Source organism: Tachysurus vachellii, chromosome 5, assembly GCF_030014155.1.
Source record: "Tachysurus vachellii isolate PV-2020 chromosome 5, HZAU_Pvac_v1, whole genome shotgun sequence".
NCBI lineage: Eukaryota > Metazoa > Chordata > Actinopteri > Siluriformes > Bagridae > Tachysurus > Tachysurus vachellii.
This window is the reverse complement of record NC_083464.1, coordinates 9,870,183-9,897,500: the sequence shown is the minus strand read 5'-3', so window position 1 is coordinate 9,897,500 and position 27,318 is coordinate 9,870,183. Positions and strand designations below refer to the sequence as shown.

Sequence of the window (27,318 nt, the reverse complement as noted above, 5' to 3'; positions counted from 1 at the left end):
TACGATGTGCACAGCTGGCATCTTGTGCATGTAGTTAATATCATGTACATTCCTGGAGCCTTCTTTGGATCCTGGGACTTTGTTTCTCTTTCACAGTCTGTGTCTGTTTCTTACTTCACATTGAAAAACATCCACTATACATTTTTATTTTTACATACAGTCTAAGAGGAAACTAATTGTAGTCTGATGTATGACTTTATGTGCTCCACTTTTGTTGTGTGTAAGAATTAGTGCAGTGTATAGCCTTGACGAATGTTTTGGTGTTCATATTGATATAACTAAGTAGGATTATTCATTCACTGGCAGTTCCTGCTGTTTGCCCTGTGGCTCCTGATGAAGTCACATGGTTTTGTTTTTCTCCGTGTTACTCTGCATGTCTCCAGCAGCAGTTGTGCAGCCTGGTTAAGCAACTTTCGGCAATAATAAAGTGAAGGCCATCAAACTGTGCGCTTTGATTAGAATTCTGCTGCGAGGAGCTGCAAAGAGTCACTATTTGTTTTTTGGAATCGCACGTCTTCTGCTGCCATCTTTGTATTTGTTATTACGGGCTGAATGTTTGGACACGGTCCCTCAGCTTGTCAGGATTAGGAGGCGATCTTACGTAACAGGGTCGGACGCGTCTCTCGTTTGATCCCTTGCCAGCCGAGCTGTTGAGCAAGTCCAGCAGTCACGCTCTTTATCTAAACACATGCAAACCATTCCATTTCATTTTATTTCATTTCATTCATTGCGTCCTCTCTCTGCCTTCAGCGTGCCCGAGTATGACATGTCTATAGCGTGTCTCTTTTCTGATCTCTTGTTATCGAATCTGAAAGCTCAGTTTTCTTCTGCTCCGTATTAGAACTGTCTGCTTCTTGACATCTGCCGAATAAAAGTGAGAACTCGAAGTCTTCAAAGCTCGGCTAACACGCACCATATACATCGTAAACACCTGCTGTACACATGTGTATAACTCCACAGCCAGATTCATACTGTGGCCATCTTCACCTACACGGTGCATGAACCAACACAATGTCATGTCTTTAAAATATGTAAATATCATCGTCTGTGTACGTACAGTACATTACACTTCTTGGCTTGAGCTCAGCGCAGGTCTCCGTCACATCAGTCCACATTTGGGTCTTAACAAAGGAAGCGATTCTCGATGCAGTTTAGTTTGGAGGCTTGTTCAGATAACTGTCATGTGTTATCCACATTTGGAATGTTTGTTCAATTTTGCTCTTTAGATCTTAACTGAACTGACCAACTCTTTGCCAGATAGCCTTCTAAAGCCAGTGACCATTTGCTCATTGAGACGTAATAATTCCGAATTATTCGCTGCTGTACTGTGTAGTCCGAAGGTGCTTCCCAGATCGCATCATTCTTATGCGCTATTCTATAAATAGTGATTAATGTCTTCACACTGAAAATTCCAAGAAGATGAAGAAGTACGCTTCTGGTACTCGGATGATGCACGTATTCAACTGAGAAGCCCAAGTGTGAATGTTGGACACTTAATGCAGCTTTACTTATGTAGCAGAAGAGAAGAGATGCAGGATGAGAAAAAAAAAATTCAAGATAGCTGATGACAATCCAGTGCACAAAACATCTTACGAATGTCTGTTCCATTAGCCCACGTCGTCTTGATTTATTTTTGTAACCTTTTAAAAATTCAGCAGCATCACATGAAGTGCGTTTGGTGTCATTCACCATCGACCGGGAGGCAGATTATACTTCCGGTTGGTAAAAAAAAGGTTCCGTCAGAAATGACAAGCGACTTTTAAAATTCAGACCCTAAACTCTAGAGTACATAGTGCGTAGTGTAAGCGGTAAGTACATAGTGTGTAGTGTGTGTGTAGTAGGCCATTTGGGATGCAGCTTGTGATTTATGGAGATTCTGCTGCTTCAACACATGACTTTGTGTAGGAGCTGTGTCTCGTTTGAGAACTCAAAATAAAAGAAATAATTCACTTTGTATTTTGTGACTGCAGCCTTGAACTCTGAGAAGATAATAGAATAGCCATTCACTGGTCCTCTGAAGTGTCAGCTGTGTGGGGCTTTCCATCCGCTTCTTTCATTTTTTATACTTTTAAAATGCAAATGAAAGATACAAAAAAAAAAACTTTAGCTAAATATCAGAGAAGAAATGTTTATACGCTAAACCGAGAAAGAAAATCTGTTGATCTGTTGATTAAGTTAAAATGCAATAAAATGAATGATGGGAATGTTTTTCTGATAAAGTGGCGACTTATTACCATCTAAGGCAGTTTTTCACTTGCCGCTGCTGCCTGAGTCACCTCAGACTTGCTCATTGGGGATATATACATACATATTGTGAACTCAATCTATCTAATATTAATCTTGAATTTTGTACTCTATTAATCTTTAGATTATTTTTTATATTAACCTTTTGTTTTATGTTTATGTTCTGTAAAGCTGCTTTGAGACAATGTGTATTGTAAAAAGCGCTATACAAATAAACTTGAATTGAATTGAATTGAATTGAATTATGGGAACATGCCGTAGCTACATGCATCTAAATATAAATGTGGCCGCAGAAGATACTGCTTATCTGAGGAGGAAGTAAACGAACGTTTTACGAAATATCACGGTAACCAAAAAAAAAAAAAACGCTGTTATCGCCGTTCATTAAACGATTCGTCTGTTCATTAGCTGCCGGCTTCTATCGTTCCACACGTGAAAGAAAAACAGCCGTCCACTTTGAGTTGTGCACTTTTATTCGCTTCTTTGTGAACTTCAGGCTTTTTAAATGACCATAGTTAATAGTAACACAGATTTATTCATATTTTCAGAAAGATTGCGAAACATTTTTGTGGCTTGTGATATTTTTCCCTTTAACTTTTATACTCTGAAATACTGCAAGCTTCACACATCATCAGTTCACTAAAAGCTTGGCTTTGGGACCTAAATGTCTTGACTGAGTTTCTGCTTTGAGGAAAAGAAGTGAGAGGATTGGAAGGTTTTACGTTTCTTCTTATTCCTTCTTTTCCATTCCAACAAGAGATTCGGCTTATTACAACACAACAGCGTTTTAGCTCTTGTCAAAAGTTGATTAACCGACGCACAGGAAGTCAACTTTGACCCCGGACCCATTATTCGTTCTTCCTCCATAAGGCAGAGCTGCCGAGCAGGAATGCAGGAGAAAAAACAGACAAGAATCGACCATTCAACATAGTACATCTTTACGACTCTCCAGCTACAAAAGATGGGAGGGAAAGTAAACTAATGGTCATTTCAGCCACAAAGCAGTTAAAAGGCTATTGAATCCTCAGCTTGTAGCAAGTATTAACTATCCCTCCTTTATAAAGTCAGGAAGCCGTGCATTGTGCTTTCACTCCAACCTCAGTAGAGCCAAAACTCAGAGGGAAAAGCGGGGAAAAAAAAGTACGCAAACAGGAAGTGCACAGGCAGGAAATTCAAGCCATGTTTCGAGCCTCGTAATTCCACTCTTCATCAGCCGAGAACACTTGTGCAGAGATTTTCTATTTCAGACTTTGTTTGTCACAGAGTAAATATCCTTTTCATCCCAGCTTTGGTTGGAGTCGAGCACTCTGTTTTTCATGATTGAAAGTGGGAAGAACATTTTGACGCTCCGTGAGCCTCGAATGAACCGTGACCGGCTCGAGCTGGCTTCGAAATAGAAACAGCCAGGACCTTGTAGTCACACCCTCTTATTAAGCCCAGCAGATGTTCCAGTCAAGACCTCCACGACACTGACACCTTGGCAGCACAAAGCGAACAGGGCTTGTGTGCGCGTTCACATTTCCTCGGGCCATCGAGAAGTGGGACTGACCACAGGATATGATTATAACACAGCAGCGACTGTTCAGATTACCGTGCAAGGAGTCGACAAGGCACTCTTTTACACACGAATTCCCTGCTCTCACCAGAACACTGAACGTTTAACTCCGTCCTCAGGTTGGGAACGAGGTTCTGAGTCAGCCGCGAGAGAATCTACTGTACACACCCTTCCTTCTTCAGCATCTACCCAGAAATTCAACCCAAAAAAATTTAAACATTGCGGTCACATGCTGAAACTTAGCCACATAAGTACTGTCCACAAGGGAAAAAAAGACCTTTGTAATTATCTGCGAAAATAATAAAAAGTGACCACGGATAATGTGGTCTGGTGTGGTTCGCTAAAGATAGAGGCCAAGAGAAAATCCCTGCGCTTTTCCCAAAACACTGGGTTAAGCATGACACAGGCATCATTCACTATATGAAAAAAAATCCTGCTTTTTTTTTTTTGTTTTTTTAACGAAATTTTAAATAAATATTGAAATACATTTTTGATAATGATGGGAATTGAAAATAATCGAAGGGAAAAAAACAAAACAGGAATTTATTATTTATGTTTTTTTTATTATTATTATTATTATTATTTGCCTTTCTTTACACACAATAAAATATTACATTGCTAAGATTTTTTAATTATTTTGAAAAATTACAGGTGTAATTATAGATGTAATGTTCCTTTCTACTCACCGTAACGTCCGGATCAGTCGCTCTGGAGGAACAAATACACACTATTCTGTGGTTAAAACATATTCTCTGGACTCTGATACTGTTTTCATAAAAGATATATGACGGATATTTTCATTCACCACGTCGTCCTCCTTTACTGTCACACAATATCATATCAATATCATAATAATATTATCACACAAACACACACGCATACACATACACACACATATGCACAAGGCATATCAGACACAAATATTTAGTCTGTCCTTCTTGCTACTACCCAGTGACTGCTGATACACATCAGAGTCGCTGTTCAGTAATTAAATAATAGAATTAAACCGACTCTGAAATGATGACAAGCACGCAAAGCAGAAATACGAGAGCGCTTTGTAATATCGATCAATTTAAAGCAAAAGTAAACATAGCCTATCAGATATGTCTTTGTATTCTAGTTTTTATTCAAGTTTTTTTGCATTCATGAGCATATATGCATAGATATATATTTCTATATATATATTTCAGCACTCTGTGATTTTAATAGCTCTCCTTGTGCCATCATTGTGTACATGCGGGCTCCATCTGTTAATTGCCAAGCTCTCTGATGTTTTCTCTTGAGTCGTACAGTGAGGAATTGCTTTTCTTCCTCATAGCAGCAGCTCAGAGAGTACTGGAGAAAACAGCATGGTTGTGGCGTAGCAGATGTCCCATTCACACCAAGGAAGGCACATGTCACACAGCCTGATTGATAACTGCCCATATGTGGGCATCACAGGGAGCCTGGCAGCTTTGCAGCAGCTCAGGCTCGACAGTCGGCTCCACACAGAGCGAGACGACGATAAAGTTTAAGCCTTTTAATCAAAGTGTCTATGTGACTGTGGCTAAGGAATTGAAAAAAAAAAAAAGATGTTCTTTCCACAGCATCGCTGTATCCTAAAAGGATTTAACAGCGATGCTCAGCAGTCTGTTCAGAAAGCTATCATGTCAGCATGAAGTGCTTTTCACTTTCTCTGTATTTAACTGTCATTAAGAACAACAGGCAATACGGTCGCACTGCATTAACAGCGAGCTGTCTTACACCGAGAATTACTCCGCTCATTTCACCCGTCTACTCCTCTATTGTTCTCCTGCACCCCCCTTCCAAGTGTCAGTGTGTGTCTTAACAGCTTGAAAGGATTACCTCAGACCCCATGCTGCCCACTAACACATCAGTGTTTATCTTCAGAGTTGTATAGGGCACGTCTCCAACCGGGAAACTTAAAACCTTATTCCATCTGCCTGGCTTTCTTTTTTCTTTTTTTTTTTTCTTTTTTAAAGAAATTAACCTCATTTAACAAGTAAATTCATTTGTTAACTCATTCATCCATCTTCACTATCTGCTTTTTCACAGAGCCAGAGGCTATCCCAGGAACACACACGACAGAGCACCACACACACATTAACACCTAGGTTCATTTTATCTCACGTACCAGCATGTTTTTAAAGGTGGGAGGAATATAAAGAGCTCATAGGAAACTCCACACAGACAATAATCTGAATTAAGGTTTGAAACCAGGGACCCCGCGACTGCGAGGGTGCAACAAGACCCTTCACTACACGACCTCTGTAAATCACTCACTCACTCACTCACTCAGATAGGCCTGTGCCTATCTCAGGTGTCATCGGGCATCAAGGCAGGATACACCCTGGACGGAGTGCCAACCCATCGCAGGGCACACACACACTCTCATTCACTCACGCAATCACACACTACGGACAATTTTTCCAGAGATGCCAATCAACCTACCATGCATGTCTTTGGACCGGGGGAGGAAACCGGAGTACCCAGAGGAAACCCCCGGGGAAAGGCACGGGGAGAACATGCAAACTCCACACACACAAGGCGGAGGCGGGAATCGAACCCCCAACGCTGGAGGTGTGAGGCAAACGTGCTAACCACTAAGCCCCCTCTGTGAATCATCATTTCTATAATATACTGCAATCATTTAATTTTGCACTAAATTCTACCACCTGTCTCAGGAATAGTACCAACACATAGAGTAAACAGGACTGTTAACATTTTAAAAGGGTTTTTAAAATACATACTCTGACCACTTTAATAGTAACACTTGTATCCATGGATATTAATGCAACTACCGTCAGCCAATCACATGGCAGCAGCACAATGCATAAGATTTCTAGAGCTTATAAAGAGGTTAAGTGCTTCAGTTATTTGTGTAACAATGGTTGACACTATGGATTGTTATTCATGAAAATCCCAGATCAGCAGTTTCTGAAATACTCAAACCATCCTGTCCGGTGGCAACATCCTCACGATGGTCAAAGTCACTGAGATCACATTCCCCCATTCTGATGTTTGATGTGAATACTGACTGAAGCGCTTCAAATCTTTATGCATTTCAGTGCCACCATGGGATTTGATTGTTGCATGAATAAACAAGGTTACAGGTGTTTCTATGAAAGTGGCCCATGAGCATATCAGGATCAACCATAACATTAAATAAGCACCTAGCATGGGGTGGGATATATTAGGCAGCAAGTTGAAGGTGACATGTTGGAAGCAGGACAGGTGAGTAAGCTCACTGGACAGAGTGCCAATGCTGACTACTGTTTACTGTGAACAATGGGGGTGAGAACATGGGAACTAGATCATGGTGCAGTAGAAGAAGGTGGCCTGGTATGAAGAATCACATTTTCTGTTACATCATGTGGGCATCCGGGTGTAGGTGCATCACTTACTGTACCTGTGGAATAGATGGCCCCAGGATGCACTATGGGAAGAAAGCAAGCCAATGACTGGATGCAGAGTGATGCTCCGGGCAATGATCTGCTGGGAAACCGCAGATTCTGGCACTCATGTGGGTGTTACTTTGACACATAGTACTTACCTAAACATCGTTGCAGAGCGAGTACACTCTTTCAGGGCCAACCTTATGGTAGTGGATTGTGCTCCCAGCCACACTGCATCAATTCTTTAGGAATGGTTTGTGGAACATGATGGTTTGAGTGTTGATTTTTTTTTACTCCAAATTCTCCAGATTTCAATCCTAGCAAGCCTAGTAGGATGTACTGGACAAACATGTAGGCCCCACATCTTAAATTACAGGACCTAAAGGATCTGCTGCTAACATCTTGGTGCCAGATACCACAGCACACCTTCAGAGGTTTTGCAGAGTCCAGGACTCAAAGGTTTAAAGCTTTTTTTATACGTTATTACTCAGGTGGTTTGAATGTTATGGCTGATCTGTGTATATTATAATGCAATCATTGGGCTGAAACAGAGCTGTAGTCATTTCCTTTCATTCCACAAGGTCAGTATACAGGAATGCTCTTAAACATTCCACAGGCTTTCTGTTTCTGATCAGAATGAGCACAATGAGCAGGATTGGTGGATATACAACTCCTAGACTTTGGCATTGAGGAAGTGAGTAACACCCTTAATATAAAGAAAACAGAGTAAAAACTAACACTAAAACCCTTCTCTCGACAGAACATTTTTTCACTCTTCCCGGTAGCTAATTTTTTGCTAAACATTCAAGACACATACCAGATGCTTAATGGAATTCATGTGCACCCGTCTGAATTCAAATTCATTTTACTGAATTTGACTAACACCAATAGTTCAGACAGGGTCAGGTTACGTTTTAATCCGTTTCTTTCTCTTGACCCATATTCCTTACTCTTAGTCTCACCTTAGTCTTGTTGTAGCTCCTTCTGCAACCTTTACATCTGTCTACAAGGCTCTCAGACTTTATCTTGACGTATCTAAGTAGTATATTAAATTAGAGACATTTACTCGGTGTTTCACACTAGCCACGTAGGCCTTAATAGACAGAGAGAATGTCTGTAAAGGTTACATTCTATATAAGAATATAGAAGAGAACTAATATTTGAACAATAAAATCACTAAAAGCATATTCCTGTTTTAATGATGCCTTATTTGCATTTACTACACAGTAAAATGACTAAGCATTCATTTAACTATAATACCAAACATATTATGAAATATTAATGAAATTTAAAGTAAATTTTTCAAAACACAAAAATATAACGTGCTTTAATGTAAAAATCTGTCTCTGTTAGTCAGTATGTCAGTTCATTCAGTTACGGCTGATTGTACTGACATTCAGTGACACTCAAGTTCTAACTTCTAGAAGTTAGAAGCACACAGTTGTATAGAATTGTCTTTTCTACTGCTGTAGTGTAACAGTTTCCCTTCACTAAAACGAATAGGCTTATATATGTTTTAGCAGGACAATGTCCTTGTGCTGAAACAAGATCCATGAAGACATGATTTATGACGGTTGGTGTGGAAGAACTCGAGTGTCCTGCACACACAAGCTCTGACTCTGACTCAACCCCACTGAATACCTTTGTTATGACCTGTAACACTGACTGCACCTCAGACCTCCTCACCATCCCAACATAAGTGTCTGATCTCACTAATGCTCTTGTAGCTGAATGATCACAAATCCCCACTGCCACACTCCATCATCAAACGGAAAGCCTTCCCAGAAGAGATCAAGATCAAGATTTTTATTAGTCACATACACAATTATATAGAGCATATATAACCAGCAGTGAAATGCTAGTCAGGTCCGCTCCATGGACAGTGCAATTATTAAAAAAATACAACACAGATGAAAATATACATAAATATATCTATGAAAGAATGAAATAAAAGTAAACAATAAAAATATAAGAATAAAATATAAATAAGATGTATACTGTAGAATTAAATATAGAATGGGAAATAATGTGCATAAGTATAATACTGTAGTCTTAAAAGAGTGGGATGTTCAACAAGCACATATGGACAGGTGTCCATAAGCATTTGGCCATATATTGGAACTAGACTGCAGATATTCGGAACAGCGGAAATTAAACGTTCATCATAATTTAATTCCTGACAGTTTTTTAAATGACAAAGTCAAAATTAGCCTAACAATAGCATAACAAATTCCAACATAACACGTTTATTTGTTGCTGTCCTCCTCCTCATTTCCAGCCACTAGGATGCCTGACACTAACATATTCTGGCCAGCATTTTTAGCTGCCCTACATGTAAACACACATTCGATTCTGCTGAAGAATAGTTTTAGAATTTAAAGCAATCACAGAACTGATAGTTACAGTAAGAAAAAAAATAATAAAGGCACAATTAACTTTACATATTTATAAAAAGACACAGTCACTGTCAGCACAGGCAATTGTTGCTATGCCTTTTATCAACTTATAGAGAAACTGTAATTTGTATGGCCAGGGCTGAATGTCTGGCATCCTTCTCTCAGGGCCAGCAGAACAAAAGGATGCAGACGGGTGCACAGAGCATGGAGGACTGGAGCTGTAGCTTGGCCTGAATGCTCTGCTGCACTTTCAATTGTGTCATTAAAATGGCAGCTTGTTAAAGGAGCTGGGCGGCAACCACAAAGGGAACCCAAATTGCCCTGCTGCCCTTAACAGTGCAGAAGTAGTTCAAGCAGAAATTTCCCAATTACAGTGAGCAAGAGCCAGCTTCACCTATGCAAATCCAGACCTAAGAGAAAAAAGCAAGCTTGTCTCAGATAATATTTGTATTTGCCAGAACTAACGCTCGCTCTGCAGAACTCCTTAAAGGTCTTGACAAGAATCTTATCAAGGCTATTAGCTGGCGCATATTCAGCATTGCCAAATCAGCAGTTGCCTAGAGTTCAGGCTAATTCAAGCTTCTGATTGTGCTATACTTGTGTACTCACCATTTGTAGACGTTTCTGTATGTCGCATAAGCTACCACATTTAAGCATAAAGAAATGTTCTCACTTCTATGATACCAGAATTTACGAATAGGTTAAATTGTTTAATTTGACAAAATTAGTTGGTCTTTTGTCCCTAAATATAAACAAAATATGTGGCTAATTTAAACCAGGTTGTAGTTAACACACCCTTTTTTTTAGCACACCCTTTTTTTCTGGTCAGCTTCACAGACATTTACGGCCAGTCTAAACAAATGAATTATTTTAGCACGGCAGGTCTAATTTAAAATGAGTCAGGACGTTGTTGGCTTTCAGCATGAGATCAGTGTTTTTCCCTCTGTTGGGAACTTACATAGAAATTTAGTGGTTGAAAATAACGCCTTCATATTTTAGATGCATATGAACAAGCACTTAGGCATTTCACAGAGCATCTACTTCGAAGATTTAAGCCATAGTGCTCAGAATCATATTTTTCCATTTAGAACACATTATCTGTTTTTGTATTTGGTTACATACCTACAGGGAATGGACTGGCATTTCTTCGAGGATGATTTCCTTCCTTCCTACCAGATAGTGGTTAATGGAAGCACTAAACAACAGTTACTCAAGATGAATGATAAATGGAAGGCTCAAATGCTGCACACCACTGGATCTTCCGTCAAAGGTGTTCATACATAAGAATATCTAAGAATTCAGTCACCATTTCTGCCAAGCAGTTCATCAACTCCATTTTGCTGTGGGTCTACACCACTACCTCAACACTACCATATGCATTTAATGCACAGAAATCAATAGGGATGAAATCTGTAGGGATGTGACCAGAGATCAATATCTACTAGGAATACAATGGTATAAGCATTTTCTGATAGAAAATGCTTATACCATTGTATTCCTAGTAGATATTGATCTCTGGTCACATCCCTACACACACTTCTTTGTTAATGTCTGGGATATTTGCCCTCTTTGTTGCTTAAGGGCATGGCACTTTGACCAGACAATCTGCGAAGGAATGCAAGCTTCTGGGTTTCGCAAGCTCAAGCAGAGAAAGTCTATGAACAGATTTCCTCCTGAGACTCTGCTCCTTTTTTTGGTTCTCATCACTGGATTGAACCCATGTGAGCCCGACATGTCGGGGGCCATTGTGTCTGCTGTTCCTCATGCTGACATTTTTGAGCCCAAATGCAATCCAGAATCATCGTGGCTTCTTGTGGAAGTGTTTTGGGAAGTTTTAGAGTGCCATAGCCTCGCATCCTGAGTCTCCCCATCCCCCTGTTTTGTGCCTGTCAGTTTTCATGTCTGGTTCTCATCCGGTTTTGATCAGCTTTGTGGGGCCTGTAAGAGAGCTGCCCTGTATAGTTGCCTTTAATTTCTGCCAGCGATGCCTGCCTCTCTGGACATCAAATGCACACTTTCACATGCACCCTACGTGCGAGAGACTTGCGGTGTTGCATTCCCCCTTCTCTTCCTGTGCCGCTTCAACGCTGCTGGACCTCCTCTTCCCACTGCTTAAAACACGCTTTTGGAATGGGCGGGGAAGAAAGGGGGCTTCCTGTGGCTTGTCAAAAAAAAAAGAGCCTCGATTTAGATGTTTACATGAAGGACTTAGTTGGGGGAGGGCTGGGTCACAGAGGGAGGGTGCCAAATTTAGGGGGGTCACAGAGGAGAATTCCTTTGATGTGGCTTGTGGGTGGCATTATTACTTTTCTTTCAAAAACAGGGACACAGTAGCGGGTAAGCCCAAAATGCTAGCACATGTGAGTCTTGCTGTGGAGATAATCAGCAACCTCTTTTCTGTGGCCCAGAAACTTGTCGTAATTGTGTCAGACAAACACAATGCACAGACCTTGTGAGTGCTTTTCCGGGTCGAGGCTGTTCACATTCTCTTGGCAGCCCTAACCAGAATATTTGAAATGTGTCTACTGTAACTCTCATTAGAAAGTTCCCAGAATGAATTAATACGAACAGACTGCGTGGAAGCCGAGTTTGGTGATACAGTTCCGAAAGTTGGAGAACCCTTCATAGAGAGCTGACCTTATAGAAAGCTGAAATCATAGATTTCTCACTAAAGAAATAACTATTTCTACTTTTCACCTAAAACAAAGACAAAGAACAGCTTTCCATCATATAAAGAGGCTGTGTGCAAATAGCCAATCTTTTCAGGAAAGCACTTGAATAGCATTTTCAGACGGAATTGCTCAAATGTTTCAAAATGTATTGGGCGGACATGCCAACATCTTCCATCACCCAACAGTCCCTGTCAACATAAGATCTCACTGCAAATAAATTGTTGTCGCAGCGAGTTGCTGTATCTGTTGTCCAACACCATGATATCACATGTTGGCTTCAAAAACATTCTGCAGCTCCAAGCAGTGTTAGAGATTCCTGCAAAGATTTATACCAGGTTCTTATCAAGTGTAACAAACTAAATGTCAGCTAGTGCTCTTTTTGTTTAGTTATGAAGAACACCACCTTCGACATCGAAGCTGACCTTCCAGCGTTAGCTCAATACAGAAAGCCGTCTCTTTATCAGGACCTTGACAGGTGAAGCATCCTGCACTTTTTCACTCCTGATTGTGTCTGGCTGATTCAGACTCGTAACCCTTCGCGACAGATTCCAGTTCCTGTCCAGACACTCAGCAACAGGCCCCCAATGCTTTCGCCAGCGATGTCAATCAAGCCCACACTTAGCTCTGAACAATCCTAGCCTGCACTCTACTCCTCCTTACACTGTCCGAAGAGAAAAGAGACAAGAAAAATACAGACGGGACGAAAGAAAAGAAACAGATCGAATCACACTGATGAAAGGCTCAGGCTCTGGACGAGACGCAAATGGACGACGGCCGAGGCTGGGCAGAGATGAAAGCACGCCCGTCTGATAATAATGACATTTTCTGGAAGAGCATAAACAGATGAGAATATGTTTGTATAAGGTCCTCAAAGCCTCACCTCCCTGTTGCGATTATCATAAACAAACCGTTGCGTCCGCACACAAAGAGCGTGCTCTTTCTCGATCCTGCTATGCACCGTTTTTCTGTGAAGCATGTGAAACCTGCAGGTCTGTTTACACCCTTTCACTTCACTGAAGGGACTCGTTGTGTTTCAGTCATTTTTTTTCCTTTAATGGAAAAAATATAGCATTCATTTGCTTATTTCTTTTAATTACTTGAAATTACAGATTAGAGTTGCATTAAAAGAAAAACACTGACTAAAATATCTGGAGTGTGTTTTCTGCCTAAACAACTGTTTCACATTTACTCTACTCACAGTTACTTAACTGTTGTTTTCAACCTCAAAATAGTGACTGAATAATGCTGCTCTATTGGATCATTATTCTTCACTCTGTGTTCTAGCAGCAACTCAGACGAACATTTGAGTCAAACCTGAAATTGTTCTCGAAATGTAGCCAATCAGGCAAAATGTTTTTGTCCAAAGTTAGCTGTGAGGCAAGAGAGAGAAGTGTATATCTGCATGCTTCCTCCGACACACGAACAAATCTACCCTTTCAGGCGGACCTGCCATCAGGGCCAGCTAAATGTACTTAAGATCTGAAGACACGAATGACGTACTTTTCATCCAGGGCTAGTTACGTAATTGTATGTCCGGCCATGGATTGCTGTCAAGATTCAAAAATTCCATCGATGTCAACTGCTTCCTATATGAGTACGTTTTTATATAAGTCAGGAATACTATTCGCCAAAGTGAAGCTAAAACCCCGACCCAAATGAAGGGATAGCTCAAACACAGTTTATTAACTAAAACACTGTAACACTGAAAATACCAACTGAAAAACAGGAACTATTATTTAAGAAACATCTATTACAATATTATTATATTTATATTTTAGATACATTTTGGGGGGCACGGTGGCTTAGTGGTTAGCACGTTCGCCTCACACCTCCAGGGTTGGGGGTTCGATTCCCGCCTCCGCCTTGTGTGTGTGGAGTTTGCATGTTCTCCCCGTGCCTCGGGGGTTTCCTTCGGGTACTTCGGTTTCCTCCCCCGGTCCAAAGACATGCATGGTAGGTTGATTGGCATCTCTGGAAAATTGTCTGTAGTGTGTGATTGCGTGAGTGAATGAGAGTGTGTGTGTGCCCTGCGATGAGTTGGCACTCCGTCCAGGGTGTATCCTGCCTTGATGCCCGATGACGCCTGAGACCCGAGGTAGTTCGGATAAGCGGTAGAAAATGAATGAGAGTGAGAGATACATTTTACTGCCAATTTGAGATTAAGAGGGGTCTCACTGAATGGTTTGATTGGGATGAAAATGACATAAATCGTATACAACAGCTTCCATCACCAGATCTCCACCAAGCTGAACTCCTGTGGGGGATTTTGGCATGACATGTTAGTCAGAGTTCTCCACCATCATCATCAACACCAACTGGGAGTATATCTTTTGGTGTTTATCCTTCCAGTACAGTTTCAGAGACTCGATACGATTCTGGTGCCTCGTGGTTGTCTAGCAAGATATGATTCCACATTAGAGTACATGTGACTAATTCCGGGCTATTTTGTCTGTGTGCATGTTCCATTTATAGACCCCTCCTGCTGCCATCATGCCGTGGACCTCCCCCAGTGTAAAGATGCGTGCGATCAGGTAAGAAATGTGTCATGTTACTCCATAATTCAGGGCACAACCGAGTATATTTAGGGTAGAAATTTGATCTGTCATATGTGTCCGTAATGAGCAAAAATTTCCCTTCTATATAATATATGGTTAAAATTTACACTTACATTACCTGGAAATTTATTTTAGTTTTAGTATAAGGTCTGTCTGGTTGAAGTTATGAACTGTTCACTGATGGAGACTATAAAACTGTTTGTGGCAATTGCAACCCAAAGCCATCTTCAAGTGTTCCACAGCAATCCTATGTCTCTAGGCTGTTTGTATGGAAAACCAATAATTGTAAGAGAGAGAATATGTCAAATTTCAAGCATGATCACAAACCGAATAACAAGCAGGCTTCCAAAACAGGAAACAATTAACACATGCATGATAAGAGTTGAGGAGACCAACACACAAGAGTGTATAAATATAAGAAGAAATTAACTTAAAATACTGATGACCACAATCAAGCATCAAACCAAGACAGAGACAAGATCAGAAAGCAAAGTAAAAATACATTGTTGTAAGAGCACGTGCTGAGAAATGCTCCGTGATACGAGGTGATTTGTGGCATTCAGTAATTCAAGAGAAACTAATATCAAAGGCATGTAGTTATAAAGGATGTAAGTCTGGAGCTGGTTACAGGTCTTTAAGAGTTTAAGGGGTTAATGTAATCAGGATCTTGTAGAATGTACGATGAAACAGAAGTCACATTTGACATTTGGAAAAAAAAAAGTGAGATTTGAAGGAATTCCTTGTTCAAGTATAATTGATTCACATCTGGATATAATAAGAACGTTAACACGGCACCTGTTCTTATAGTGTTATCTAAATGAGCAGTTACAACATAATGCTGGCTTTAATGCCATTTCTGACATTCAAAATCTTGGCTGATCTTTAAAGCTCTAGAGCGCCGTAGCGCTTAGCCAAAACGGACGAATACACTTTTTCGTACGTGAGCGTGTACACGGCCAATCCATCACTTGTTATGAACAACGAAAGGAGCTTTAGCAGAAGCAGAGAATGCACAACCTTATTTGTGCAGCATATAACAGCATGTTTAATGTCAGCTCTGCTAGAAATATATAGACTGTTTGGGTGAGAAGTGCTGGGATTTTTCCACTTCTTTGAAGATGGGTGATGAGAAAGAGTGAGTGAATAAAAGTTTCCCTCACTCCTCCCATCATACTGAGGAGCAGGTGAGGGCTTTTTCACTTACTTTTATTTACTGTGGGGAAAGTATGCGATGAGGCCAAGAAGGCTTTCACAGATTCCCGTCTGTCTTTTAAACTCCAAAGACATGAAAGGGATGTCTGAAAGGACTTTTTTGGGCAATCAGAAACAGCTGAGCCAGTGGCATTACTTTAACCTTGAGCCCTCTGGCAAGCACAAGCCCCCTCCTCTCTGAAAAAGAAAGTCCCATTCAGATTACAGTGGCTGTCCAGACACGGCACCAGCTTCCAGAAGCCCTCTTATGCCAATAATTGCACCTGCCAAAAAGAGGGAGGGTGAACACTGCCCAATTTACACCAAAAAAATCAGTGTGAGTGTGTTGATAAGTGAGTGTCGGAATTTTTTTTTAAAATACCGGATGCTGAATGTTCACAGGAAAAACAATATATAACTGGTCTCAAAATGGGCAGAAAGATTTGAACCTAGAGAATTAGAAAACACGAATTGGACCCTGAGCCTGAAATATCAGCAGATTGCAAGACAACACTGACAAAAACAAATGTAGGAGCTTTGAGTGTAGGACAATAATGACACCTTGTTAGTGCTGGACTGCAGCAGGGATTCTGTGGAGAGAGAGAGGGAGAGGGGGAGAGAGGGGGAAGAGAGAGGGAGGAGGCTTCCAGGCTGTGTCACTGTAATCGCCCAGCTATTTCACCTTAATGGAAGCTTGGAGCTTTGATGAGACGAGGCCTCGAGCCCCTTGAAAGAAGCAAGACGGCCTTCTTTAGATGTTCTGCCTGGCACCCGCCATTGATTTAGCCTTCGAAAAGAAAAGAGAGAAAAACTTTCTAAATGGACTGGATAGGTCATTCACTCACAGAGGCTCTGGTCCTTTTCTGTTGGAGTGTGCAGCAGATTTTCTTTGAAAAGCCGCCAAAAAAATTACTTGCCATCAGCTGCTCTTGTTTTAGATACACACAAAGAGGTTTTTGCAGATTCTATGAAATTACCATACAGCAGTCTGGACTGGGAACCATCATTAATCTGAGCTTATCAAAATTTTAGTAACTTAGAATAGAATAGAATACACTTCAAAATTCTTGAAGAATAGAATAATTCTAGAATAAAGTAAATAAATAAAATGATTTACAAATTTTTTTTTAAATAAAATAAAATATAAAAATAAGTTACATTCAAGAATAGAATAACTATTATTCCCCAGAGGGTAATTATGTTGTCATACCCACTCGGTATAATTAAAAAATAGTAGGGAATTAAATAGTCCATAGTAACTTATGGACATCTTGGGATCATTTGCACTTGTGGACACCAAATTTTCTAGCACTATAAGGCATTAATTAATGCGTGAATTTAAAGTATGATTTAAAATGTTAGAGTGTTTACATACATGTTGAAATCACAGACCTCAGTTGAGTATTTTATTTATTATCTGGGGTGGTTTAGTGGTTACCATACTTGTCTCACACCTCCAGGTTGGGGGTTTGATCCCCACTTCATACAGAGCGTATGTGTGGAGTTTCAATGCTTCAAGGGTTTCCTCGGATTTCCGCTGATCCTCTGACATGCGTTGCAGGGTGATTGACATCTCAAATGTTTTCTGTGGCATGTGAGTGCAGGTACGATTGTTAGGGTGTCCCCCTCCCCATGCTCCAAGTCCCCTAAGATTTGCTCCAGGGTTCTTGTTCATGTTTAGGCGAAACAATTCAAAAGTGGATGCTTGTGTATCCTTAATTCATGCCTTAGAACCCAAGAGAGCTAACAAACAGTATGGCATAGATTCTAGATGTGGACTTCATGTCCAGTGTCTGTTGCTGTCCTCTATCTGCATGGAAACTGCTAAAGATTAAACATCAGCAAAGAAGGCCTTCATGATGCACCAAAATAAATGATGTCAATCAGAGACATAGCAAATTGTTGCACATTAAAATCACCTGTTTGATACATGATGAGCTTAGCGAAAGGAAAACCACCAAATACCATGGACAGGCATACAGGCAAACCCTCTCTTCAGATGTTGGAGATCAAAAATTCTCCAGGATGTAGACATGACTAGCATGAAGAAAAGAACAGACCAGCATCACTTCAGAGGGCTCACCACAAGATCCAGACCACCATAAAACACATAAACAAGCCTGTAGCGTTCTGGGACACAGTGTCCTGAGCAGATGACACGAGAAGATGAGTGATTGAAAGCGGAATGTTTTGGAGACGAACAGGAAATACTCATAGTCTAAAGCAGGGATGTCAAACTCAGACCAAATTTGGCCCGCGGTGTAATTATATTTGGCCCGCAAGATCGTATCAAATGTGCATTACAGCTGGCTAGCCGCATGCTCCGCTAATACTACGAATCCCAGAATGCCTTGCCACTGTATTGACGCGTAGACACGAACAGCAAGCACCACTCATTCTCTGTTGACAGTCGTTAACAACCATGCTACAGTCACATCGAGCAAGTTAACTCCACCCTCCACAAAAATGGCCAAACGAAAGATGGACAATAGGAGCTTTCAAGACAGATGGGAGGCAGATTATCTGTTCACGGATGTAAAGGACAGACCTGTTTGTCTTGTGGGCGGAGCTAACGTGTCTGTAACGAAAGAATATGACATAAGAAGACACTAGTCGAAAAGTTGGATTTTCATTGAATGAAATTATTATTTTTGGTTGTTTTGTTGTTGGTTTTGAAAAAGATCCACTACAAAAAGGAACTTAAAATGACAGTGAGAGGCATCATTTATTTTATTTATTTAAATAAGAAATGAACACCACTGATGTGTCTTTTATTTCAAATTTAATTTCTTATGTGTTTGTAATATCAAGCTCTGGTTGTTCCAAATCCTGTGTTCAAGCAAAACTAAAGTTTGTTTCCATATGAAAAAGGTTGAACATTACATATCAGTTGCAGTTAATTTTTCAATAAATATTCAGTTTGGCCCGTGACTTTATCTCAGTTTTATATTTTGGCCCACTGTGAATATGAGTTTGACACCCCTGGTCTAAAGCATATTGCTTTGGTCTACTAGCCTTTCAATTTAATGACCTTACAAAAAGAAGGATCTACACAGACTCACGGTTCTTCAATAAATTGATAGCAAAGGTCTTGAAATTCAGAAACTGTTGGTGTCCTCCCAACAGCAGACATTCTGCACTTAAACATCAGTTTTTGTCCCATTTCCAATTCAATTTGCTGTAAGAGAGAAAACCACAACAAAACAACATCACGTTGATGTCAGGTTAGTAATGGACTTGATTGATTTAAACCACATCCTCTGCTAAATGAGAGTATTGACCCCCTGCTAAAGACTTGTAAGTATGAGATGTTGGATAGAGAAGACAGTGAGATGGTTGGTGCAGATGATGCAGCATGTGGAACTCAACTCAGTTTTGGCAGACACTTTTCTGTCTTGCCTGCAGCAGTTAGGAAATATGAGAACCCATCCTAGAGGCTTGAATTATAATTAATCTCTTACACAGAACGTTCTTACAGAGTAATCCACTCCAATATAAGCTGATTATACAAATTCAACCCAACGATGACATCATCTTGCCTGTGAACTGGGGGAAAAAATTATAATAATTTTATATATATATATATATATATATATATATATATATATATATATATATATATATATATATATATATATATATATATATTTGAGCTTGAGGTTTATGCTTCAGGTTCATGTCAGGCATGTCCATAGCCACAAAGCCCATCTACACCCTGTGTGCAGTGAGTTTGCATGTTCTATGTCAGGGGATTGTTCGGGTACTTCGGTTTCCTCCCTTAGACCAAAGACATGCATTGTAGGTGGATTTCCATATCTAAATTGTCCATAGTGTGTGAATAGTTGTGAGTGTGTGATTGTACCTTGTGATGGGTTGGGATGTTCCCCACATGGGCCTGGAGTCCCATGGGATAGACTCCAGGTTCTCCATGACCCTGTGTAGAAGCAAAGTTACTGCTACAACCTTGAAGTTGGATATTTTCCAATCACAGCATACCCAGCGTGCTCAGGTTTTATTCCTGTTATATCGTAGCATCATGAATTATATATTTTTTGTCTGCAAGACAAGTTTGTTCTTGTTATCACTTACGCTATAGCGGCTATAAACAGATATTTCCGAATTGACTATTTAAGTCAATCAGACAAAAAAAAAATCAGCTTAAGGAAAAAATTGGAAAAAGCCAGATAGCATGGCAGAAGAATTCCCAATTGTTACAAACCACTGACATTGGAGACTCCTTCCATAAATGTTAAACACTTTCTCAACTCACTATATAAACACTGTTTAGTATTACCTTTATGTTACATTATGTGGAATGCCCACTATATAAGATTGTGTGTTATAAGCACACAACCTCTCGACCAGACATTTTGAAAAAGATTTGTTTTTACCAGTGAGGGAAGATAGCAGTATGTACAGCAAGCCTCTAAATACTCCTTTCATAACAAAAATCACACAACAGTCACACAAATCAGTCGAAACTACAAAAGGACCAACAAACAAAGCGTACTCGGAAATCGTGAAATCTCAGTACGGTTTGTTTGTGGGTGCTTTTGTGGGGGGGTGTCAGTGATCATTTCTCTCCACATAGACTGCTTTGAGAGGTCAGTGGCGTTTAACCAGGCATGAAAACGCCCTTAGATATTTGCTATTGGTGTTGCTTCTGACATTAAAAATGAGATGTCTCCTCAGTGATGTATTGATGTTTTTTTTTTGTTTTTTTTTTTTTACAGCTTGCAACTATTAGAAGTGAATCCCGTCTGATGCACCTTCTCCAGCGTTTACCAAGTTACTGTCCAGAGTCTATGGTAAGCCGAACCTGCACCTGTCCTTCCAAACAAGCTCTCTTGATGTACCCCCTTCTGTTTTGGTCTTACCTGAGCACGGGAAAAAAAGTATGAAGATACTGTAAAGGCTGACAACAGCTTCAGATACTCCACCCTTGACACACAGCTTCATATACTCCACCCTCATCCCTAATTACAAACCTGGAATGCTAGCAGGAGCAGCATACAATTACAGTCAGCCTCTAATTAGGCAGCAAGTGGAAAGCTTTATTTTATTTGGACACGTGTTCTCCTCTAATTTGCCCAAATGGATTTTGGAAGCGCTTTTGCTTCGCCATTTGCGTCGAGAATCACTGACCGTGTCGCTCGAACTGGTGGCAACAATTTTTTTAAAATAAAGATTACAATTTAACACATACCATTGATGGTCTTTGACTTTGAGCTGTGTTTTGTCAGTAGCCAAAGAACATATGCTGTTTAGTTTGTTGACCAGCTTGAGAAAGCAAGAACCGAATCGGTCGAGTGATCGTGATCCTGAGAGACCGAAGCTGCTGCTGCTACACCAGTCCCACGTGGCATTTTTCAAAATACCTGGTCATGATGTTGTGTTTCTCTGATCTATGCCTTTTGAATTTCATAATGAGAGGCCCTCCAGGTTCTTGGTAAATGATTATAAATATATAAAGTAAAACACAAAGAAAATCAATACTAAGGTTGGCAAGAGTGCAATGAATTCGTTGTGCAGAGTTCAACCGGATTTCATTCCTCGCCTTTTGGTTAACATTGGTTCAGGCAATTTAAATACTTATTATATTTCATGTATTGCATGACCTTCACAGGCAAATGATATGGAAATAAAGCACAAATTTATGCAAATGAAGCTGTAACAGTCATTAAAAAAGGCTACTGTATCTAACACATAAATGTCAGTTAAAATAGATCAATGAATTCATGAATCAAATGTTACTGGCACGACAATGTTTATTAGATAAGATCTTAATATGCAAATGTAGTGTTGTCAAATACTGCATGTACGCTAAAAGGAAGCATTCACCCAGAACGATCCCTGGAGCATGCGTGCCTTATTGGCATTCAAGATTTATTTGGTAATGAAGTTCAGTCTGATGTGAAGCTTTTAAGTTTGAACTTCTTTCAACAGCAGATCACAAATATTTCACTGAACCATGTTCGTTTTCTGTTTCTTTTTATGTGTTTAATGAACAATACAACATAGAGCTTAGCTTTAAAATACTTGGGAAGTTATGACCGACATGTCAAAGTGAATTCAATTCTAAGTGTAACAATGCAGTCATAAATCAGCTGCTAAACACGTACAGTATCTTTAAAGCCATAATTTTTTGTTTTTTTTCTTTTTGCAGAATGATCTTTGGATCTGCATTAACTCGACATTACCAGGTAAGACCTGAAGCCTGAGGTACATCACAGTAACGTGTGCATTGTTTTATCTTAGTAGTCTTTAAAGAAGATTCAGTGTCCAAGCTTGTATGTATCAAACGTCCTGTAACAACGTTTGATTCAATCCAAGACTGAAGACAGAACATTAGAAACATATTGGGCAAAATTTGCTTGTAATAATGATCATGTTGCTATGGTTTATAAGCATTAAAACATGCATGAATTAGTGAACTTCTGATGAAAGACGGAGAGGATGTGAGGTTTTTTCTGTTTGGTGCTATTTCACCGGTATGTTTCTGGTCCTATTTTAGGAGCATCAAGGAAATCAGATGGATGGGTCGGTCTCGGCTGCTGTGAGCTGGCCATCTCGGTAGAGTGCCGCAGGGAATGCAAGCAGGTAATCAATCAGACCACATCAGCCCCGGAAAAGTTAAAACGTCCCGCAGGGCTCGTACAAGGTTCTTCAAGTGATTGAAGTACTCCAGTTTGGCTTTTTTGACTTGTAAAAAAAAAAAATGCCCAAAAAATAGCCATCTTTTGTGTTAAAAGTGCTTGATTTCAAAAAAGCTAATAAATACAAAATACCAATTAAAAACCAGCTAGTGCAAATTTTTCAGTCAGTACTTTAAAATACTCGAATAGTTCTCAGTTTATCCAGAGTTATTAGTTAATGTTCTGACAATAGCTATAAAAAGTTGGCTTCCATTTTGAGGCTGGTTCGTCTTGAGGGTTCTTTCTCATATCGTCTCAGGGAGTTTTTCCTTGCCACCGTCACCTCTCGCTTGCTTATTCGGGGTAACGTGGATGTGGTAGCCTAGCGCTTAAGGTGTTCAAAAGGTTGTGAGTTCAAATCCTAAGCTGCCATTGCTGGGCCTCTAAACAAGGTCCTTACCCCTCAATTATATAAAATGAGATAAAAATGTAAGTCGATCTGCCAAATGGATCAATTTTAGCATTTTTCTTTTAAATCTTTTTTAAAAAAAGCTCATTTGAGACAATGTCTGTTGTTAAAAGTGCTAAACAATTAAAAAAAAATTTAATGAAATTGAATACAGTCTTTCACTCCATATATGACACACGGTTGATGCCCCTCCTCTACCTGCTCTCGCTATTCGCTCACCCATTTTGACAGACAGCTCCTGTAATTCACCTAAAGTACACTTGAGGTTATGCTGAAGACAAAGCAATGCCTGGAATAAAAATATAATCCAGCATGGAATAGGCACTATATAAAAATTGGCCTGACATGACATTTGTGCAACAAATTATTTGTATTTTTTAATTGATATTTATTTATTTATTTATTTATTTATTTATTTATTTTTATTTAAAAGAAGATATAAAGAAAAATGACGGCTCTTGTATTGTCCTTGACAAAAATAAATAAAATAAATAGAGCTAGAAAAGTCCTTGAAATTTCTGAATTGTCATTATAAATCATCTCTATGAACCCTGTACTGGGAATGTTTTACTGTACAGATACATACAAAAATGTATTTAGAATATAGTCAATTTTATTTCTAGACATTTTGTATTCATTTCCAGCTTGAAGTAGTCTTGATCTAAATCTTTTATTTTGTAGAAAGAAGCAAAAATGTCTTGCAGCAACGAAAAACCTGGAACGAGTAAAAACATCTAACAGCTGAATAATCTCTTATTTAATCTGTAATAAATTCATAACTAAAATTATTAGATGTTTGTCCAGATTCAAGCTATTTTCACTTAATAAGCCATAAAGTTTTATGGATTTTGTGTTTTAATAATGTAGTATTTATAGCATCAGTTATAATTATTGATTTTGGTTTTGGACCTGCCTCAATCTCTGATGCATTATTTGCATTTTTTTTTTCTTTTCTTTATTAGGCATCATCAAAAAATGATATCACAAAAGTATGCAGAAAAGACACAGAGGTAAGTCTTTGGGAACAACAAAAAAACGTTACAGTAGAGGTGGATGATCATATTAGTAATATTACATCAGGACACTTAAACAACTGATTTTACAAATGTATTTGAAGCTGAGGGGTTTCATTGGGGCTTGAAACAGAATCCTGGGTTATCTTGTTTCACATTTCACAATGCTCAGGATTAACAGTTCCTCCTGGTTCTTTATAATCTGAGGTTTCACACTGTACAGTAATACCTTGAGATACGAGTTTAATTCGTTCCGTGGCCTTGCTCGTATCTCAAATTGCTCGTATTGCAAAGCAATTTTCCCGTTTAAATTAATTGAAATCCCATTAATCCGTTCCAGCTCGCAAAATTCCACTCCAGTTGTTTTGTTTATGTGTTTTGAATGTGAAAAATGTACAGTACCTGTATTTATAAATGACAAATATTGTATAAAAACATACAGTATTAAAAGAGAATGTTAAAAAAATAAACTGGTTTTACTTTACGGAAGATGCGCACGGAGGTTGAGGGAGGAGTAAACAGGCGGAGGAGTTAGGAGGAATTACACTTTCACTTTCGTTCACTTACTCGCACTCTTAATGCTACTTTACACTTAAATGGAACTTAACTAAACTTCATTTAGAGCGGGGAGAGCAGCAACTAGAAAATAGAATAGACCCCCGTATAACAGAACCATTAATCATTTATAGAGTTAAAAATAGGAAAGGAAAATAATAAATGAATAAATGGATAAATAAATAATTAAATAATTAGAGAGAGAAGGAGAGAGAGAAAAATATGTGGAGATTTATGACGTAAACTGGTACAATGAACACAGGTTCCGGCATGGTGGAGTTGGGGTTGGAGGAGGGAGTTTAAATCGCAGCAGCAGCGAAGCGCTAGAGCGGCTCAATGAATGGGAATTTAAATGGTCGGGTAATATGGATGTCGTAACCGGATTGGTGCGAGTCGTGGACAGCTGATTAACAGCTGATGCACGCTTGACGACGTGGCCTGCCAGAACTAACGCGATGCTTGATGCTGAACTTAATTGCTACAATTTCTGTTTTCTTTACATTAATTTTGCTTAATTTTCTTCATCGCTTTTCTCTTCACTTGTTTTTGCCTTTTTTGTCACTCTTTCCTCACTAACATCTGTCGGTTGTTTTAATAAAAACCTGTCCGCTCGGCATATCAGATGCGGTGTAGTCGCACAAGTTAAAATTTTTTAACGGATCCAATGCTCAAAACGGGTCTGAAAATTACGGATCCGCAGATGGTCTGCACCTCACGCAGCGCCTTTGCGACTCTCCATAGGAAGTGAATGACTTCCGTTTTATCAACCGTCGTTTGTCGTGTAACTCGTTTAACCGAGTGAGACGCGGGAAGCTGAGGCAGGGGGAAACAGCACACATGGTTTTGGGGATCTTTGTTTTGGCGGCGTATCTCAAAAATTTGCTCATATCTCAAGGCAAAAATTTGGTCAAATCACAGCACGTATCTCAAAAAATTTGTATGTCAAAGCACTCGTATCTCAAGGTATCACTGTACATTTCTAAACCTTTTGACAGAGACTGGGACAATTCCCTGCTGGAGCACTGGGGGGTGCTGACAGGTGTATTGCTGTTATCGTCATGTAATTATGTATTGTATGTTTCCCATTACTCCTAATGTGGTTAGTTATTTATACCCTTCCTGCAGTGTTGATTGTTTCTCAAGTCATTGTTCACAATGTCGCGTTTATGTTTTGTTTCCATGCTTTAAGTAACCTTGTTTTTGTCATGTAGTTTCTAAGTGTCCTGATGGAGGTAGCAGAGATGATGATGTCGAGGTTCTCTTTAGGAATGACGAGGATAGACAGATTAGGAACGAGCACAGGGAGCTCAGGTTGGCTGTTTTGGAGACAAAGTCAGAGAGGATAGATTGAGACTTGGACTTGGAGATAGGTTTGGACTTGTTCAGAGGAGGGAGATTGTTATATTGGTAGAAGGATGTTGGAGATGGAGCTGCCAGGTAAGAGGTCAAGAGGAAGGTTACAAAGGAGATATATGGATGTGTTAAATGAGGACATGAAGGTAATTGGTGCGAGAGTACAGATGAGCGGAAACAGATGATTTGCTGTGGCAACCCCAATGTGACGCCCTGGATTAACCTTCTTGTTTGCAAACTTGCGCCGTCAACACCCGTGACTGGAAAGATACGACATGTATCCGCTTTAAATAACAGCTTATTTCAAGCTTTCACATCAGTGAGAAATAAGTCAGTGTGTAAATACTTTTGGCCTTTAAAAGTTTGTCACGTAATTGACCAGGCGTTCCTTAATAATCAGCTGCATTTTTTAGTTAGTAGTTAGTTTAAATGCTCAGTTATTTCTTGGTTTTGTCCAGAATTATGTTATTTTTCTGACAATAGCTATAAAAATGTTTTTTCTTTCACCATTTGAAACTTTATTTTTTTTTTTTGTAATTTTTCCTTAAATGCTGCAACTACTGTTAAACACCACACAGGGTTTCTGTGACTACAAAACATGTGACGTGAGGCAAGCAGTTTTCAGTTTCTGACAGCAGGCTTTCATAACCATGGTAAAAAGGGTTAACACCAAACGCTTCTAAATTACCAGTGTGAATCGTTTCTTGACCTGGGGTTAAAAGCGAGATTTAGAATGCTAACTTAGCCATAAAAGCAGTGTGAAAAGCCCAATGCAGAACTTCCATTTATGGAACTTTACAGACGTCCTTATCCAGAGTGACGTACAAAAGTGCTCTGAAGTCTGTATCAATGAATACATCAATATGGGTTCACTAGGACACAGACTAAGGAAACCATCTGTCTCTAGAACAAACTCTATTGGGAGGAAATGTAGCTGTGGCATGTGGTCGCTCAGAGGTTAAGGTGTTGGACTACTGGCTGGAAGGTTGTGAGTTTGAATCCCAGGTCTACCCAGCTGCTGGGCCTGTGAGCAAGGCTCTTAATGCTCTGTTGTATAAATAATGAGTTAAAATGTAAGTTGTGCTGGTTAAGTACATCTGCCAAATGCTGTAAGATTTAATGGGGATGTGGTAGCTCACTGGTTAAAGTGTTGGACTACAGATTGGTGGTGAATTTGTTTGTTAGGAGACAAATTTGTGGAAGGAGTTTCAGGCTATAAGCACGGAGGCCTCGGTGACTCTCTCCGTTCTGTGTGTCTGTGTTTGTGTGTGTGTATGAGAGAGAG

The 27,318-nt window shown here is 39.6% G+C and overlaps 1 protein-coding gene across 1 annotated transcript in view; it reads left to right on the top strand.

Moving 5' to 3' along the window:
* Window positions 1–27,318, top strand: part of reck (reversion-inducing-cysteine-rich protein with kazal motifs) — a 121,894-nt gene that overhangs the window by 59,769 nt on the left and 34,807 nt on the right. Inside the window, exons 3-7 of the mRNA XM_060869658.1 lie at window positions 14,735–14,793; window positions 20,742–20,816; window positions 22,175–22,211; window positions 22,523–22,608; window positions 24,075–24,122. Of these exons, the coding sequence (XP_060725641.1) occupies window positions 14,735–14,793; window positions 20,742–20,816; window positions 22,175–22,211; window positions 22,523–22,608; window positions 24,075–24,122 (305 nt within the window). The remainder of the gene's footprint in view (window positions 1–14,734; window positions 14,794–20,741; window positions 20,817–22,174; window positions 22,212–22,522; window positions 22,609–24,074; window positions 24,123–27,318) is intronic.